The 17,493-nt window shown below is 51.9% G+C and overlaps 2 protein-coding genes across 22 annotated transcripts in view; one reads left to right on the forward strand and one right to left on the reverse strand.

The window, feature by feature from the left end:
- RHOBTB2 (Rho related BTB domain containing 2) overlaps positions 1 to 6,013 on the forward strand; it is a 33,570-nt gene extending 27,557 nt beyond the window's left edge. For all 10 annotated transcript variants that reach the window (XM_077943225.1, XM_015144968.3, XM_077943229.1 and 7 more), the window contains 3 exons: positions 510 to 598; positions 1,457 to 1,562; positions 3,054 to 6,013. In XM_077943225.1, coding sequence (XP_077799351.1) covers positions 510 to 598; positions 1,457 to 1,562; positions 3,054 to 3,271 — 413 coding nt within the window. In that variant the 3' untranslated portion in view covers positions 3,272 to 6,013. The remainder of the gene's footprint in view (positions 1 to 509; positions 599 to 1,456; positions 1,563 to 3,053) is intronic.
- TNFRSF10B (TNF receptor superfamily member 10b) overlaps positions 5,947 to 17,493 on the reverse strand; it is a 50,334-nt gene continuing 38,787 nt past the window's right edge. For 3 of the 12 annotated variants that reach the window (XM_015144973.3, XM_077943240.1, XM_077943238.1), the window contains 7 exons: positions 16,487 to 16,598; positions 15,404 to 15,477; positions 15,206 to 15,316; positions 14,597 to 14,628; positions 14,007 to 14,171; positions 10,040 to 10,112; positions 5,947 to 8,846 (listed from right to left, as the gene is read on the reverse strand). In XM_015144973.3, coding sequence (XP_015000459.3) covers positions 8,533 to 8,846; positions 10,040 to 10,112; positions 14,007 to 14,171; positions 14,597 to 14,628; positions 15,206 to 15,316; positions 15,404 to 15,477; positions 16,487 to 16,598 — 881 coding nt within the window. In that variant the 3' untranslated portion in view covers positions 5,947 to 8,532. Of the gene's footprint in view, positions 8,847 to 10,039; positions 10,113 to 14,006; positions 14,172 to 14,596; positions 14,629 to 15,182; positions 15,478 to 16,486; positions 16,599 to 17,493 lie in introns of all 12 variants that reach the window. The other 9 variants (XM_077943233.1, XM_077943242.1, XM_077943241.1 and 6 more) reach the window with 3 other exon arrangements.

The raw sequence follows: 17,493 nt of genomic DNA on the forward strand, positions 1-17,493 counted from the left end.
TAAAATTCAGAACCAAGAGTGTTTACTTCTTCAATATAAATGTTTTAACTTAAAATGCAAGGTTAGTACACAATTTGTTACAAAATGTAAATTAAAGCAAACAACTAAACTTAACTCCTAGTTCTAACTCACAGTTCTCAGCCTTTTTCTGTGATCAGCAGACATGAGGTTTCACACACTCTCCCTTTTGTATCAGAGGCTGGTTCTATTGGGAACTTTGACCCTACCTATATCAGATTATGTCGCAGGACATACGTAGTTTGAAAAATCCTCTTAAGATAATTCTAATGTCCTCCTACTCTTCCTACCCCACCCCGTCGAGGTCTTGCTCTCCTCCCTGGGGTCCCCCTGGTGGCAGCAGACTTCATAGCCTGGGGCCTTTTCGGGCCTGTGAGGAGCTTCCCGGGCCCTGGTTTTCCTTGCCCTGCAGTGAGCTGGGGGACATGGGGGGGCAGGGTGAGCGCGGGTCATGTGCTTCTTCAGCTGATTGGTGGCCGTGTGTGTCACAGAGCAGTACACAGTGACCGGGCTGATGGAAGCGACCCAGATGATGGTGGACATCGATGGGGACGTCCTTGTGTTCCTGGAACTGGCTCAGGTATCATGGCAGGGGAGGGAATCTACAACAGTCTCAATTCTACACTCTGCCTGCCCATTGGCTGTGAGTGGGAAGGGGTGGAAGGCAGTCTATGCGGGAGAACCTATCATCGGACTGGGCTCTTTGACTGTGCAGAGCCCATCTCCTCCTCCATGCCAGGAAGCAGCTGGGGAACTCCTGATGTACCCGGAGGGGAGCTGGCCAAGCGGGAAAGGAATGAGACTTTAGGCATCAGTAGGGCTGGAGAGGGAACCCCAGGCTCAGGCTTACACATGGTTGCTGCCTGCCTGAGGTCATTTAAGGGGCAGTGAGGACTCTCCATCTGAAATTAACTGCTCACTCCCTTAATCCCAAACAGACAAGCCAAATCTCCCACACTGGCCTTCACAGTGCCAGAAATTCAGCCACCAAAGATTAGCGTGTGGAGTGGAAGCATGGCTCACGCAGGGCTTGCAGACACCCCTGGGAAGGCAGCTCCCTCAGCTCATTGTCAGTGCCTTGGTACAGGCTGCCTTGGTCCTGGATGCGGAGGAGAGGGAAGTCACGTGGGGTGAGATCTGAGGAGGGCAGATGCAGTATGAAGCCACTACATAGGGCTCTGGAGTCTGCAGCGAGGATGCCGGGAGTGGGCAGAACAGAGGTGAGACGATGGTGGTGCTGGTGGTGGTGCCAAGGAGCCTGAGGCAGCATCATCCTTCTCAGTTTTGTGTGGCCTTGCCTCTGGCGCAGGCTCTCTAGGACTGCAGGGCCGCTGCCCGCCCTGCACCAGAGCTTCAGCTCTGAAGGCAGCTGGAGGTGTCTATGCAGACCCTCTCCCCTGGGGATTTCAGTACAGATGCTCTTCCCTTCTGTCCCCAGTTCCACTGTGCGTACCAGCTGGCCGACTGGTGTCTCCACCACATCTGCACCAACTACAACAACGTATGCCGCAAGTTCCCCCGAGACATGAAGGCCATGTCCCCAGGTGAGCATCGGGGCCAGCCCTGGCAGTACCTGCTGCCCTCCCCTTAGGGGTCCACAGCTCCCACGTAATCCCAGGGACCTGGAGGCTGCCAGTGATCCTTGACCTTGGGGCTGGGAGCAGCCTGCGAAGGAGCCTCCAGCCAAGCCAAGGGGCCCCAGGAAAAGCGCTGGCCTGGAGGCTCCGCACCCTGCCTCTCTGGCGTCTCATTCTCAGAGGTATGAAGAGGATACTGGACTAGAGTTGGTCGATTTCAGACTTTTCTGGACAGAATACCATAATAAGAAATACATTTCATCTTGTGACCCAGGCACATATAGGAAAACATATACATCTTTTTAATCATGCTCATGGCCCACTAAATTGATTGTACAACCCAGGAATGGGCACAGGCCACAGCTTGGACCACCCAGGTCTGGGCATCCTCCGAGGCCTCCTGTCTCTTCTTGATTAATTTCTTAGGCCCTAGAGCTCAACAGGAACTGCAGAGCCTCCAGAGAGAGGCATCCCTGGCCTCCCTGAGGGGCCTGCCACTCTTTCCATGGGGTCCTCTCTGGGCTCCCTCCGCACTGCCGTGACCCTCCTCCCTGTTCCATGTTTTTGCTGCATGCTGCCGAGTCTTCACCCCGATCTCTCCTTTTCACTACTACAACCCTTCAAAAAAAATTATTTATTGTTTTGAGACAGTCTAGCTCTGTTACTCAGGCTGGAGTACAGTGGCATAATCTCAGCTCACTGCAACCTCTGCCTCCTGGGTTCAGGCTATTCTCATGGCTCAGCCTCCCGAGTAGCTGGGATTACAGGCACCCACCACCACGCCCGGCTAATTTTTTGTATTTTAGTAGAGACGGGGTTTCACCATGGTGCCCAGGGTGGTCTCAAACTCCTGACCTCAGGCAATCCACCTGCCTCAGCTTCCCAAAGTGCTAGGATTATAGGCGTGAGCCACCACGCCCAGCCTAGCATTTTCTTTCTAGAGCAAAGGTCCAATAGCATCACTGCCTGGTTCCAGACCTTCCATTGAAACAGTAGTCTTCCACGGCCCCCCGTACCCGGCAGAATAAGGCGAGCCGTTCCTCTGATCTGCTGCTGTGTCCTGCTGTGCCCTGACTCCATATTCCCCCCCGAACCTCAGCTCTGGCCAGAAACTTCCACTCATCCCCTAACCATGCTGAGTATCTCCTGGCCGACATTCGCTTACCCCTTCTCCCTTATCCTTCACCTCTGTCCGTTTCATTCCCAATGCACAGGCAGCCCTTGTCTAGATCGCTCCCATCTTTGTAAAGGGACTCAGCTTCCCCAGTGCTGACTTTCAGACCTGCTTTTTGGGCACTTTGCTTGCCTCAGAGGCTCATGTGCCGTGGGCCATGGGAATGTGTTGGGGGCTGGGCTGGGGGCCTGCTGCAGGCCTTGTGGTGGGGTGGGACTGGTGTCCCACGCTCCTCTTGTCCCTCTGCCTCCTTTCTAACCAAGCTGCACTGTTCTTTGTTCCAGAAAACCAGGAGTATTTCGAGAAGCATCGGTGGCCACCTGTGTGGTACCTGAAGGAGGAAGATCATTACCAGCGGGCACGGAAGGAGCGTGAGAAGGAGGACTACCTCCACCTCAAGCGGCAGCCCAAGCGGCGTTGGCTCTTCTGGAACAGTCCGTCCTCCCCATCCTCCTCGGCAGCCTCCTCCTCGTCCCCGTCTTCCTCCTCGGCTGTGGTCTGAGATGCTGCCACCCTCTTCTGACCCTGCTGCTGTTGTCCCCATCCGCCCTCGCCCCTCTGCTCTTCCGCATCACCCCATCCACCTTACAGGGACCGGGGGCCCACGTGACCAGGACCCACAGGGTGCAGCTCTTCTTACCAGCCACCGTGGCTCAGCCAGAGAGGAGCCGGGCCCTGTGGAGCAGAACGGGAACCACCTGCAGAGGTTCCCAGACCCAAAGCAGGACAGGAGACAACTGCTTGGAGGAGCAAAGCGCTCTGGCATTTTATCTCTGGGTTTGAGAGCCCTAGAGTCAAAGGGAAAGCCTCCCAGCCTCGAGGGCTTCTCTGTGTGTCTTGGTTGCTGCTCTGGCCAGGGAGGCAGCCCCACCTCCCAGCAAGCAGAAGTGATCCTCGAGGCTCCTGGCCCTGTTGGCCATGTCTTTCCACCGATGGACTTGAGTGTTGCATTTGTTTTGTGGACATTTCCACACGAAGTCTACTCACATCCTTACTGGAGAAGTCAGGGTAGAAATTGAGCCTTCAGAGCCCAACTCAAGGCTTCTACATCCCGGGGTCCAGCTGCAAAAGGCCAGACATGGAAAGGCCTTCATCCTGCCAGCGTCCCTCTGTCCTGGGGGGCTGTGCTGGCACAGGCCTGAGAATGGGGACAGAGGTCATTCGGAGCTCCAGGCCTAGAAGCAGTGCCTCTTGGTGCAACAAGAAACTTCTCCCTCACCCCTCCTTTACCCTCAGATTTGGAGATGGGAACCAAGGAAAGCAGCTGGGACAGGTGGAGAAGGAAGTAGGAATGAGTGCACAGCGACCCCGTGTTCCTCAGGGCCCTCCCCTGCCTCTGGGTGGCACTGCTTTTTATAGGGTGGGGCAAAATTAGCAAAAAACAAAACCCAACAACAACTAAACTGAAACCGAAACAAAAAGTCACCAACAAACACTCTGTCCTCTATCCCTCCAAAGAATGAAAACCAGAAAAAGCCCCTGCCTAGCTCACATTTCTAGAAACAGAGGCCCCCATGATGAGGAGGTAAAGATTTAGGTTGCAGAATCGACTTCAATGCCTTTCAGGAAAGGACTCGGTACTTCTTTGACTGCGGAGGCCCTGACCCTGCCAGCTGGCTCCGAGGGCAGCACAGGGGCCTGGCCTCCAGAGGGCTGGTGATTGAGGGGCCGGGGCTGGCAGCAAAGAGGGGTTTGGTCTCCAGGCTCAAATGGCACCGGACTCTTGCTTTTGCCCATCTGGAGACTGCAGGCTCCCTTCCTTGCCTTCAGAGGATCACCCTACAGGGTGCTTATGGTGGGTATTTTTGGGGGGGCTGCAATAGGGGCCAAAGGTCAGGGGAAGGGGCACAGGCCTGTAGTGAAAGGACACCACCTTATTACTGCTGGGGTGGGATAACGGGAAGGAGAAGAGGGAGAATGGAGCAGGAGGAAAAGCAGGGTTGGTCTAGAGAGGAGGAGGGCGGGGCTGGAGGAATGTGGGGGATTGAAACTAGCTCCCAGCCCCCATGGGGCAAAAGCTGGGCCACAGTTGCCCCTTTCCGTTTTCTAAACCTGACTTAAATTTCACTACCCACACCCTTTTTAGGTGTAAAAGATGGAGTCCCACGGAGGAGGGGCAGAGCCAGGAGGCAGTGGGGCTGTGGGCTCGGAGCTCAGGAGTCGCCTCGCCTGAGAAAAATGTTCTAGCTGAGAGGGCCTGGCCCAGGGGTGGGCTCCAGCAAAACGCTGGTTAGGCCTGGTATAGAGCCGAAACAAAGGCAGCCAGCAGGACCTAGTGACCAGAGGTTAAATCCCCATCAAGAGAGAGCAGGCGGCTGGAGGACAAGCGGCTCTAACCCCATGGGGAGCCATGTTGTCCAGGCCCAGGCTCCTCCAGGACTGTGGCTGCCTCCCCTCCACGGGCCTCCAGGGCGGCTGGCTGGAAAGCCATGGGTGTGCTGCCCTCTACAGGCTGCTCGGCTTCCCTGCGGCTCAGCGCAGCCCAGGGCTCCAAGTGAGGCCCAAAAGCCCACGGGCAGGGCAGCGGGGACGGAAGTGGGAGCCTGGAGCACCTCCACCTCCCCTCTAAGGAAGGCGGACAGCGTTGGGGAACGCCTGGGCCTCCCAGAAGCTGTGGATGAGAGAGAGAATGGGTCCTCCAGGGCAAGGGGAACGGGAAATAGGTCTAGGTGCCTGCAGGGCTGAGCAACCTGGGTACCCTGGTGGGGGTGCAGGGAAGGCCGGGGCAGAGAAAATGAAGGTCGGCCCAGGGCTGTAGGAAGCCGTAGGAGAGTGACCACTGGACTCCCTGAGAAACAGGGCCGGCTCCCCAACTTAAGGGACCCACTGCCCCTTCCCCGAGAGCTGTCGGAACCAGATACAACCCGGCAGCCCAGAGAACCCTCCTGGGAGGCTGTGGGTAAACCAGGCCAGCACTGGTGTCCCTGTCCCCAGAGGGAGGAGCAGACAAGAGAGAGAGGGGAAGGAAGTATGAATCCCAGTCCCCAGGAACCTAGCTCTTTGAACTCCAGAGAATTCCTGGATGCAGGAAAACACCCCCAGCAGGCCAATCCTGAAAAGAGAGGGGAGGGAGGGAGGAAGGAGTCCCAGCAGGAGCACAGCCCTGGCCTCCTGTCACTCAAGAGCTGATTCACAGGAGGAGGGGAGGTTGGGGGCGGGAGACAAAAACCACACCTCTTTTTATATAAGGTTTCATATTTAATTTGGTCATGAATTCATAAATACATAAATATTTTGTACACAATGTGCTTCCTTGTATTGTTTGTACTGTAACACATTTCAGATAGGGACCTTTGACAGGGCAGAAGCATGAAAGGACACCAACCATGAGTGACACACTGTAAGTGGCTGTCCTGTATCACATGCTGTTTGGCCTGGGAATATAGCAAAACCTAACGTAACTAAACAACAAAAAACCCCAATTATTTCATGTTGTCAGGAAGCTTACTTTAAAAGAATAGCTTGGCCTGGTGTGGTGGCTCACGCCTATAATCCCAGCACTTTGGGAGGAAGAGGTGGATCACCTGAGGTCGGGAGTTCAAGACCAGCCTGACCAACGTGGTGTAACCCCGTCTCTACTAAAAATACAAAAATTAGCCAGGCGTGATGGCAGGTGCCTGTAATCCCAGCTACTCTGGAGGCTGAGGCACGAGAATCGCTTGAACCCAGGAGGTGGAGGTTGCGGTGAGCCCAGATCACGCCGTTGCACTCCAGCCTGGGTGAGAGAGTGTGATTCTGTCTCAAAAAATAAAAAATAAAAAAAGAATAATCTTAAACACTGATAAGGCTGACACTTCAGATACATCTTCAAGGAAGGCCTCTGTGGAAGGGACAAGGGAGCTGGGACCAGACTGGCTCCCTCTGAGCCCTGAGGCTGAGCGTCCTGCACAGAAGGCGCAGCAAAGGCAAAGACCAGGAGGTAGCAGCAACTGGTGCATTCCAGAAGTGCAGGGGACGATGTGTGGGACGCCAGATGGAAGTGGGAGAGGATGGAAGTGCAAAGACCAGAAAGGCCACCCCCTCCTAAAACTCCACGGACACAACAGTCTGAATGTGTGATCTTCAGGCAATTCCAACTTTGTCCCCACCAAACCAGTCCCGGAACAAAACTACACACAATGCCTTGAGACAGAAAAGACCAAAAACTCCTGGAATGACTACCTGCTTAAATGATCCTGCCATGACTGAAATACTGTGGAGAAGGATTTGTTAGAAAGAGGCTGAAATGGTTAGTGAGGTCTTAAAACAATAATAGAACGGGACACAAGAACAAAATCTTAATGCGTCAGCCATTCTAGGTCCTGTTGCCACAGTGTTTAAGAACTGATATTTCTGAGATGAGTCAGATGCTTACAGACGGGCCAAGCTCCTCAAGTAGGGAATCTGTACCCTAAAATGCAACTCAGTGGCTCAGGGTGACAGATCACCAGAAGTGATCTGTCCTTCTGATCACTGTCCTTCTGATCACATCTACTCCTGATATGGCAACCATTTCATACAACTCCCAAGCACCATCTATTCTTCCCCCTTGATGCCATGGCAGATGTGGGAGACAGATTTTGTCCTCTCTCTCTTGAACCTAAACAGGGCTCAAGTTCACTACATTCACTGGAAATGGGATATGACATAGACCCTATTTGCTGTATGTGATCTAACCCATCTGCCTCAGTCCCAGCCTGTTCATAGATAGGGGCTACAGGTGCAAATGAGACTGCCCAGGTAGGGACCAGTCACACACAGGACTTCACATGGATCCAGTTCTCTTTGGTCCCAACTCACATGTAAACAACTACCTATAAATAATACTCATATACTTGTAAGGTTGTCCAGTTCAAAAGGCTGGCCCCTTTAGAAGTTGCCAGTCATTGAAACCAAAGTACAGCTGAGGGAGAACTGGAACCCAGACAGTGACATCTTACAGAGGACTTTTTCTTCTTCCCCCATTGTACGTCTCCTCATTTTGTTTACCTAATCCATTCACATAACTGTGTAAACAAGTACATTTACTAAAGTTTCTTCATATTCATAAAATAATCACATACAGAATTATAAAAGTAGAAAGGTAAGGCCAGGTGCTGGGGCTCATGCCTCTAATTCCAGCACTTTGGGAGTCTGAGGTGGGCGGACTGCTTGAGTCCAGGAGTTCGAGACCACCCTGAGCAACATAGAGAGCCCCCCATATCTAGACAAAATACAAAAAATTAGCCGGGCGTGGTGGGGCACGCCTGTGGTCCCAGCTATTTGGATGGCTGAGGTGGGAGAATTGCTTGAGCCTGAGAGGTCAAGGCTATAGTGAGCCAAGATTGCACCATTGCACTCCAGCCTGGGAGACAGAGTGAACCACTCCCCCTCCCCCCGAAAAAAATTCACATCATATAGTGTCAAGTGAAGTTGGACATCAACTGCATAAATGCTAAGCCAGATAGATCTTGCAATGTAGCCCACATAAATAAATAAAGCGTTTATATTAGGATAAAGTGCTGTAAAGACAATAGGACATCCCAAACCAAATCTCAAAATACACACAAACATAGAATGATCTAGATATTTACATAGTGTTCACATTCCGCTTACAAAAATAATTCCACGTGCAGTGAAAAAGTCCCAGGATGTTCCGTCCACTGGGTGATGTTGGATGGGAGAGTGTCTTCCAGTACTGGTCATGTGACAATTGTGGCAGTTTCCTACTGGCTGGAGTCCAGTTGGGCTTTTTCCAGAAAAAAGGTAACCAGGGAAGGTCTGATTTCCTCAAGAGATTCACACTCAGGACGTGGCAGAGTCTGCATTATCTTCTAGATACATGAACTTTCCGGAGCTCAACAAGCGGTCCTGAATCTTCTGCTTGGCAAGTCTCTCTTCCAGCGTCTCCAAGGCATCCAGCAGGGTGTTGACAGAGGCGGCCCGCCCGGTTTTGTTGACCCACTTTATCAGCATCACGTACAAGGTGTCCCTGGAGCTTGCTGCCTCAGCTTTGGCCACCTTTATCTCGTTGTTCGTGAGGCCCAGCTGCCTCACGAGAGGCTCCCAGGCGTCAAAGGGCACGATGGCTGCAAAGTCATCGAAGCACTGTCTCAGAGCTGGTGGAGAAAGCCACAGAGAAAGCCAGGTGAGTTGGGACTCAGAAAGGGCAGAGGATCCCACATCAGGCCCAGAACCCAAGGCGGGGAACCTGGGCAGCCCTGTGTGTCGGCAAACCTGCCGCTCCAGCGCCCACCCACTTCCCATCCACAGAAAGCGCTCCCACACTGCTTGGCCTCCCCCGCACCCAAGGTGCTTCGGGGAGTCAAAGTCATCAGAGAATCAGCCCTCACGCAGAGCTGAGAACCCACCAGGGGAGGATGGATGAACCCTACAGAGGCAGAAAGCAAAATGGGTGAGAGCCCGAGGGAGGGAGAGAGAGTGGCTGCAGCGGGAGCTCAGAGGAAGGAGGCTGCCTGGGCTGCGCTTGCCACGGGAGCAGGTCCCAGGGCGGCCATGTCTGCATCTGTGCAAAGCACAGGGCCTGGGACAGGGGACCTCTGTTTTCACCCAGCTCGGCCTCACTTCCTGGTGCTAGGGCAGAGCTAGGTGGAGGCAAACAGACTCTGAGCAAGAAGCGAACCCAAAGACTGAGCAACGCTGCCCAGATCCTGGGACAATGAGGGATTAAATGAGATGTGTGTGCAACATGATGCACCCCGCCGTCCTTAGAGATAGACGGGGCCAGGAACACGAAGCTATGTTTTCCAACAGCCTCATTTTAAAAAGTCAGAAACAAGCGACATTCATTTCAATGTATGGTACTGAATATATTTAAAATATAATTTAATATACAATCAATATACAAAAATTATGAGTGAAATATTTTCCACTCTTTTCTGCATTAAGTCTTTGGAATTCATATGTCGTTTACACAATAGCTCTGCAAATTGGGCTTAGGCACAGGTCAAGAGCTCCTTAGCCCACTGGGGTTAGTGGTGCTGTGCAGGACAGGCCAGCCCCTCAGGAGGTCCCTGGGGCGGGGGCTACATCAGACCCTGAACAAAGGAGGAGAGAGGACAAGGGGACGGACAGAGTCATTAGGGTCATTGATAGGGCGCAGAGAGGATGAGGTAGAGTGGGGAGAAGAGATGGGAGAAGACAGTTTAGGGTCCAGATGGTCTATACCACAGGACCCCCTGCTTCCTCCATGGAATATTCTGGAAGAGCCCTCTCACCTATGGGGACAGAAATTAGGACACTGTCCCTATTCCCTCCATTCCTGCTGCATCTCCAGGAGCAAAACACTTACTCTCAGTGGGGTCGTTTTCATTCACTGGAACCAGCTGCCCCCTCCTCTGAGGCCCTTCAGCTTTTGCCGGTTCCTGTAACACATAGTGCAGAACGTCCCGGTCAGAGCCAGGAGTCCTGCAGTCCAGTACTGAACCAGACCACCAGCCAGCCCTGAGACCTGCAGCACGTTACTTCCAGAACATTGTTCTGAAAGTTCCGGCAACAAGACAGGAAACAAAGAGGCAAGACTCTCGGAAGGAGGCCAATACAGCAGTCAATATTTAAATTAGGAGTGTATATTTTTAAAACCCCAAGGTTTAAATTGTAATACTTAAAAATGAATATGTCCTGATGATTTTTTTTTTTTTTTTTTTTTTTGAGACAGAGTCTTACTCTGTCTCCCAGGCTAGAGTGCAATGATGCCATCTTGGCTCACTGCAACCTCCACCTCTGGGTTCAAGAGATTCTCTTGCCTCAGCCTCCCAAGTAACTGGGATTACAGGTGTGTGCCACCATGCCCAGCTAATTTTTGTATTTTATTTTTGTATTTTTAGTAGAGACAGGGTTTCACCATGTTGGCCAGGCTAGTCTCAAGCTCCTGACCTCAAGTGATCTGCCCGGCTCAGTCTCCCAAATTGTTGGGATTACAGGCATGAGCCACTGCACCCAGCCCTGATGAATGTTAAAACACATAGCAGAGGCTGGGCATGGTGGCTCACACCTGTAATCCCAGCACTCTGGGAGGCTGAGGTGTGAGGATTGCTTGAGTCCAGGAGTTGGAGACCAGCCTGGGCAACATAGCGAGATCCTGTCTCTAAAATAAAATAAAAATAAAAATAAAAATAAAAATAAAATAAAATAATAAAATAAAATATAAAATAAAATAAAAGCTGGGTGTGGTGGCACGAAACTGTCGTCCTAGCTACTCAGGAGGCTGAGGCAGGAGGATCACTTGGCCTTAGGAGGTCAAGGCTGCAGTGAGCCATGATTGTACCACTGCACTCCAGCCTAGGTGACAGAGTGAGACCCATCTCAGAAAAGAAAGAAAAGAAAAGTAGCAGCAGACATAATAAATTAGAAAATGGACTTACAAGAAGACCCGAAATGCAAAGAAACAGCTTTGATGAGGAATAGGAATAATTTATCTGAAATAAACCCCCAAATCTTGACTGAGTCATAATAAAAGACTTGAAATACTATCTTCTTTGATAATAAAATTGAATGTTGAAAGGATCTCAATCATTCCTAGAACCATTTATTAATTTAAATTAACATTTTTTAACATCCAGTGATTATGTGGTGGTGGCGGGGTGGGTGCTGGAGAAAATCTTATAATTCTGAATTTTATCTAATTCTAAATTTTAAGATGTGTGAAAATAATTTTGAAAACATATTTGCTGTCTAAGATATTAAAACATATTAGACAGTTTTGTTTGGTGTTGTACGTGATATAATCCTTTTCATGTCAATACCACATATATACATATGCATGTATGTACATAGATGGCATATGCATAAAGAGCTTAGCAAAGAATTGCAAGAAATTATCCACTGTAGTTACCTGAAATATAAGGGCCAGAAGCCTGGGGAAAGAGTGAAGAAGGCTCTTGATATGATCAAGTTTTTTCATACTCTGGTGGATGTGTGGCTATGGGTGACCTCCTTTTTAAAAAGGTGCCTCACGCCTGTAATCCCAGCACTTTGGGAGGCTGAGGCGGGCAGATCACAAGGTCAGGAGATCGAGACCATCCTGGCTAACTCGGTGAAACCCCGTTTCTACTAAAAATACAAAAAAAAAAAAAAAAAAATTAGCCGGGCGTGGTGGCGGGTGCCTGTAGTCCCAGCTACTCAGGAGGCTGAGGCAGGAGAATGGCGTGAACCCGGGAGGCAGAGCTTGCAGTGAGCCAAGATCGCACCACTGCACTCCAGCCTGGGCGACAGAGCGAGACTCTGTCTCAAAAAAACAAAACAAAAAACAAAAACAACAACAACAAAAAAATGATGAGGCCAGGCATGGTGGCTCATGCTTGTGATCCCAGCATTTTGGGAGGCCAAGGAGGGTAAATTGCCTGAGCTCAGGAGTTCGAGACCAGCCTAGGCAACATGACCAAACCAGTCTCTCTAAAAAAATACAAAACTTAGCTGGGCACGGTGGCACATGCCTATAGTCCCAGCTACTCAGGAAGCTGAGGTGAGAGGATGACTTGAGCCCAGGAGGCAGGGGTTGCAATGAGCCAAGATCGCGCCACTGCACTCCAGCCTGGGTGATAGAGTAAGATCCTGTCTCAAAAAAAAAAAAAAAAAAAAAATGTTCGAAGTGATTAATAAGCATGGGGGAAGTATTGGCATTATTCATTTGTTTCCTTTTAAAATCTCTTCTCTTTATTAAAAAGAAAGTGGTATAGATGCAAGGAAGAAACAGAAACAGTCTAGGTGGAAGAGATCACTGCCCACATAAACATTTGATATTTTCAAGGACAAGATCTAGTTTAAAAAAATAAAAAAAGAGTGAAGAGGAAGAGAGAAAAAAATAAACATTTGACATGTAGCAAAGGAGGTGGCAAAAGGGCAAAGGCAGAGAGAAAAGGAAGAATTGGTCGCTAAGTGGGCTTGGAAGAAGGAAACAGAGACTCAGAACAATTCAGGGAGTTCCTCAGCTTATATGGAATCAAAAATTCAATTCTGTTTAGATTATATTGCGATATGTTAAAAATCAAATCATTAGCCGGGCGCGGTGGCTCACGCCTGTAATCCCAGCACTTTGGGAGGCCGAGGGGGCCGGATCACAAGGTCAGGAGATCGAGACCACGGTGAAACCCCGTCTCTACTAAAAATACAAAAAATTAGCCGGGCGCGGTTGTAGGCGCCTGTAGTCCCAGCTACTCGGGAGGCTGAGGCAGGAGAATGGCGGGAACCCGGGAGGTGGAGCTTGCAGTGAGCCGAGATCGCGCCACTGCACTCCAGCCTGGGCGACAGAGCGAGACTCCGTCTCAAAAAAAAAAAAAAAATTCAATTCTGTTTAGATTATATTGCGGTATGTTAAAAATCAAATCATTAGCCGGGCGCGGTGGCTCACGCCTGTAATCCCAGCACTTTGGGAGGCCGAGGCAGGCGGATCACGAGGTCAGGAAATCGAGACCATCCTGGTTAACACGGTGAAACCCCGTCTCTACTAAAAATACAAAAAATTAGCCGGGCGTGGTGGTGGGCGCCTGTAGTCCCAGCTACTCGGGAGGCTGAGGCAGGAGAATGACATGAACCCGGGAGGCAGAGCTTGCAGTGAGCCGAATCGCGCCACTGCACTGCAGCCTGGGGACAGAGGGAGACTCCTTCTCACAAAAAAAAAAAAAAAAAAAAATCAAATCATTAAAAATAAAACACTGCAAGAAAATGGATAATCTCATCCTATGTTCGAGGGAAGGACTTTCAGTGCTTATGAGCAATGAACAATAAATGTATATACAGATTTCCCACCTACTCAGTATAATATCAAAACTGATGGATTGATATGAACTGATTGTGTGCGAGTGTCCAATACAAAAGCCCTCTGTGCATCGACTCGGAATCCTACTTTTTAGAAGCTGCCATACAAACTTTGAAATATGTTCAATGTAATAACAATTTCAGAGTAAATTTAAAACTCCTACGGTTATAAGCAAGGGCTCCTTGAGTTCTGTTAGGAGCACACGATGGAGACGGTGCAGCCTTATTCAGTCACCAATGAACCCTGTGACCCCCACTCTGTGCCTGTGGAACTCCAGGCTCTGGGGACACAGCAAGGACAGGACAGGGAGTAAGAAGCAGGTGTCCTGCAGACTGGCACAGTCACCACCTCAGTGCAGCCGCTTTGTCCTCTGCAGTCCCCCGTCTCTTTCAGGTTCCATTTCCCCTGGGCCAGGAGAGCTAAGGCACTGCCCTCTTGCACTGTCTGTGAAATCCCAGGTAAGCAGCGGGCCAGGAAACAAAATGACCTGTCCCCCACTCACCAGCAGATGCTCTGACTCCCCTGGGGACAAAGTGTTGACGTCTGTCTGCTCTGCTGGCTCCTGGACTTCCATTTCCTGTTCAGGGACCTGGCTGGGCTGCACGATACTCACGATCTCATTGAGGGCATTGTCCTCAGCCCCAGGCCGTTGTGGGGAATGTGAGCTCTGGAAAAAACATTGGGAAGGCAAAGAGTCCACTCAGGAATCCACACCTAGGGCTCGCTGCAGGGTCCCCAGTATGCAGCTGGACCTGCCATCCCCACCCCCTCTGTCACCGCAGGCAGCCCAGCCTCAGCACATCTAGGACCTGCTGCTGGGGCCAGGGCCCCAGTGCTGTGCTCTGGCAGACACCCCATCCCCAGGGTGCAGGCTGTGGGGTAAGGGTGTCACCTGGGCTGCAGCAGGGCTCACCAGCATATGCGGTGCTCAAAACAGCCATGTGTCCCCCACAGTCAGCCCAGAGCCCCCAGGCCACTTCAGAGAGTCAGGGCAGCCATGAGGACAATGGGGACCCACCCACCCAGGTTCTGCTGTCCCAGGAAGCAGTTCCTGAGCCCCTGAGCCCCCAGCTCCTGGAGAAACCAACTCACACTGTCCACACGCTCAGGGTCCCCGCCACCACCTAAAAGAGAAGGAGTCTCCTTAGCAGGAGGGGAGGGGCCCACACAGCATCTCCCTCCCAGAGGACAGTGGGGCGCAGGGGTGGGCTGGGGGCAGGGACACTGGACAAGGAGCCCCGGGCCTGGGGACAGGAATGGGGTCTTACAACTCAGAGACACCCTGAGGAAGGGGGATGAGAAGGGGAACTAGAGTAAAACCAACACATGGAAAATCTCTGTGTTCTGCTCTGACCAAGGCTGAATAAATCCCGCGACCACTTCTCATCCTCACCCTTGTCACCCAGTTGAGGAGCCGACTGCCCCCTGCCTGGCTGGGCCTGAAGGTGGGAGGAACTGGCCCTGCCCTCCTGGACTTGGCTGGGAGATGAGGGGACCCCCAGCTCCGGAAGAGGGAGTGATGAGACCAGGGTTCTGGGGGGTGCCTGGGATGTGGGGATGGGGGTGACCACAAGGAGGAGGATACAGCCAGGCTGGAGACACTAAGACTTGGGGGAGGGGCAGCCGTTTCTGTCTGTGGGAATAGAGTGGGGGGGGCAGGGCAGAGAGTGCCCAGTGCCTCCGCCCTCAGCCAGCACCTACCTGAGCAGACGCCTTTCAGGTAAGGAAGGACTTTCTTCCACAGTGAAGTCTTCCAAACAATCACAGCCACAACCACGATTACGACGAGAACTATGACCCCTATGATGATGCCTGAGAGGGAACAGGGAGAAGCAGGAGTCCCAGGGCTGGTAGTCACTGTCTTCTCCACAGCTGGGACTTCCCCAGTGTGCTTTGTACCTGATTCTTTGTGGACACACTCGATGTCACTCCAGGGCGTACAATCCTTGACCTTGACCATCCCTCTGGGGCACCTGGGTACACACAGGGAGGGAGAGGGGGGACTCTTGATGGAAAGCTGGCCAGGTGGGATGAAAGAGGAGCCACCCTCCCTCCCCAGTGTCCCTGAGAAGGTGTCAGGGAAAGGGCAGGTTCCTCGTGTCTGCAGGGGGTCCCCCTATGCTCCCTTGTTGAGGCTGGGGAAGAGTCTGAGCATGCGCACTTCAGGCCCCTCGGCCTCCCTGCTCTGGGGTCAGAGCTGCAGCTCCAGGAGCCTTCCGTGCTGGGCACACACGGATCTTCCCTGGGCTGCAGGGGAGGCTGCGTTAGGAGGAGCCACACTCCAGGGGAAGGTCACAAGCCCCTATGGCCACAAGCTGAGTCTGGTCTTCCAGTCAACCACAAAAGTGAGCTCTTGTCCCCACCTGTCTGCCCATTCCTCCCAATCACAGCAAATACTACGGGGACCAGAGAAGAGCAAATTACCCTTGGCCCCTAAAACCCAAATAGAGAAAAGACAGGTCTTATTGAGGGATCAGGGGCCAGGGGCGAGGCCAGCTGGGTGGGCTCAGGTCCTCATGGGAACTTGAAGGAGCTCCACCCACGGCCTTATTATGCCTCTTGTGGGCTGTGGGCACTTTTGTCTTTATGGACCCCTGCCTGCATAAAAAATATTAAAAATTACATTTTATTGCTGAATTGGTATAAAGATGAATATATCCCTGGCTGCATTCTACTCATTCTTCTCATTTCAAAAGAAATTAAATCGTTTCATGGGCCCCTAAAAGTATCATGGGCCCTACATCATGGCCTTCTGTGGTCAGTGAACAAGTCAGCCTGGCCAAGGGGACTCGTGCTGGGGAGGGGTGGGAAGGGGCTGCTACAGGGGGCAGGGGTGGGGACAGGCAGAGGGATCAGGAGGGGCAGCCACAGGCTGAAGGATGCCCCATGGGGGTGCTCTCAGAGGATAGACAGGGGTACAAGGAGGCTTGGGTCTTCTTGGGGTTCTGTGGAGCTGCTGGGAGCCCCCGGCTGCTGTCTCACCCTGTGCGGCACTTCCGGCAAATCTCGGGGGAATCTTCTTCCCGGAAGGTGCCTTCTTCGCACTGACACACCGTGTTTCTGGTCGTGGTGCAGGAATTCACCTCCACTTCACCTGACGACAGAGCACAAGGTTTTGGGATATGTTTTCCTGATGTGTCCCTTGACCCTTCCTCCCCACCCCAAGACCCTCCTACTCAGCTTAATTCAGTTCGCCAAGGAGTTCTGAGGGCCAGTTTCTGCACCAGCACACTGGTGGCTCATACAGGACGCCCACCCTTCAGCTGTCGCCAACACTCAAGAGTCATACAAAAGGACCACAATTCATTATTTATTACATTAGATTAGGGGAAAGCATCGTTTAGGGAACAAGCATTGTTTAGATCACATGGTCAGTAGCAAGGGAAGTGTGAGGCATCACCTGAGAGACTGCAAGGAGAGGAGCCCTTGGGTGATTTCCCCAAGGCCCGGCCTGCTGGGGAGGAGGGAGAGGCCTGAGAACTGGAAGGATGAGTGAGGCCGAGCACCTGCCAAGAGCACAGAGCCCGGGGGAGAGAGCCTGGTCCAGAAGCAGACCCGTGCCACCGCTGAGACCCAGCCCTGTGCACTCGGCCAGGCTCATAGCCCCACCCCTTTGCAGCTGATAGTCTAAAAGATTTCCTTACCATGTAGCATACATTGTACAAATAATTTCTGTATTATTATTATTATTATTATTAAGACAGGGTTTTGCTCTGTTGCCTGGGCTGGAATGCAGTGACGCAATCTCGGCTCCCTGCAACCTCCACTTCCTGGGCTCAAGAGAGCCTCCTGCCTCAGCTTCCTAAGTAGCTGGGAATACAGGCACACACCACCCTGCCTGGCTAATGTTTATATTTTTGTAGAGATGGGGTTTCTCATTTTGCCCAGGATGGTTTCAAACTCCTGGGCTCAAGCGATGCCTCCCAAAGTGTTGAGATTACAGGCATGAGCCACTATGCCTGGCCTGTTTTATTTACTAAAAAACTCGA

Source organism: Macaca mulatta, chromosome 8 (assembly GCF_049350105.2).
Source record: "Macaca mulatta isolate MMU2019108-1 chromosome 8, T2T-MMU8v2.0, whole genome shotgun sequence".
NCBI classification, from domain to species: Eukaryota; Metazoa; Chordata; class Mammalia; order Primates; family Cercopithecidae; genus Macaca; species Macaca mulatta.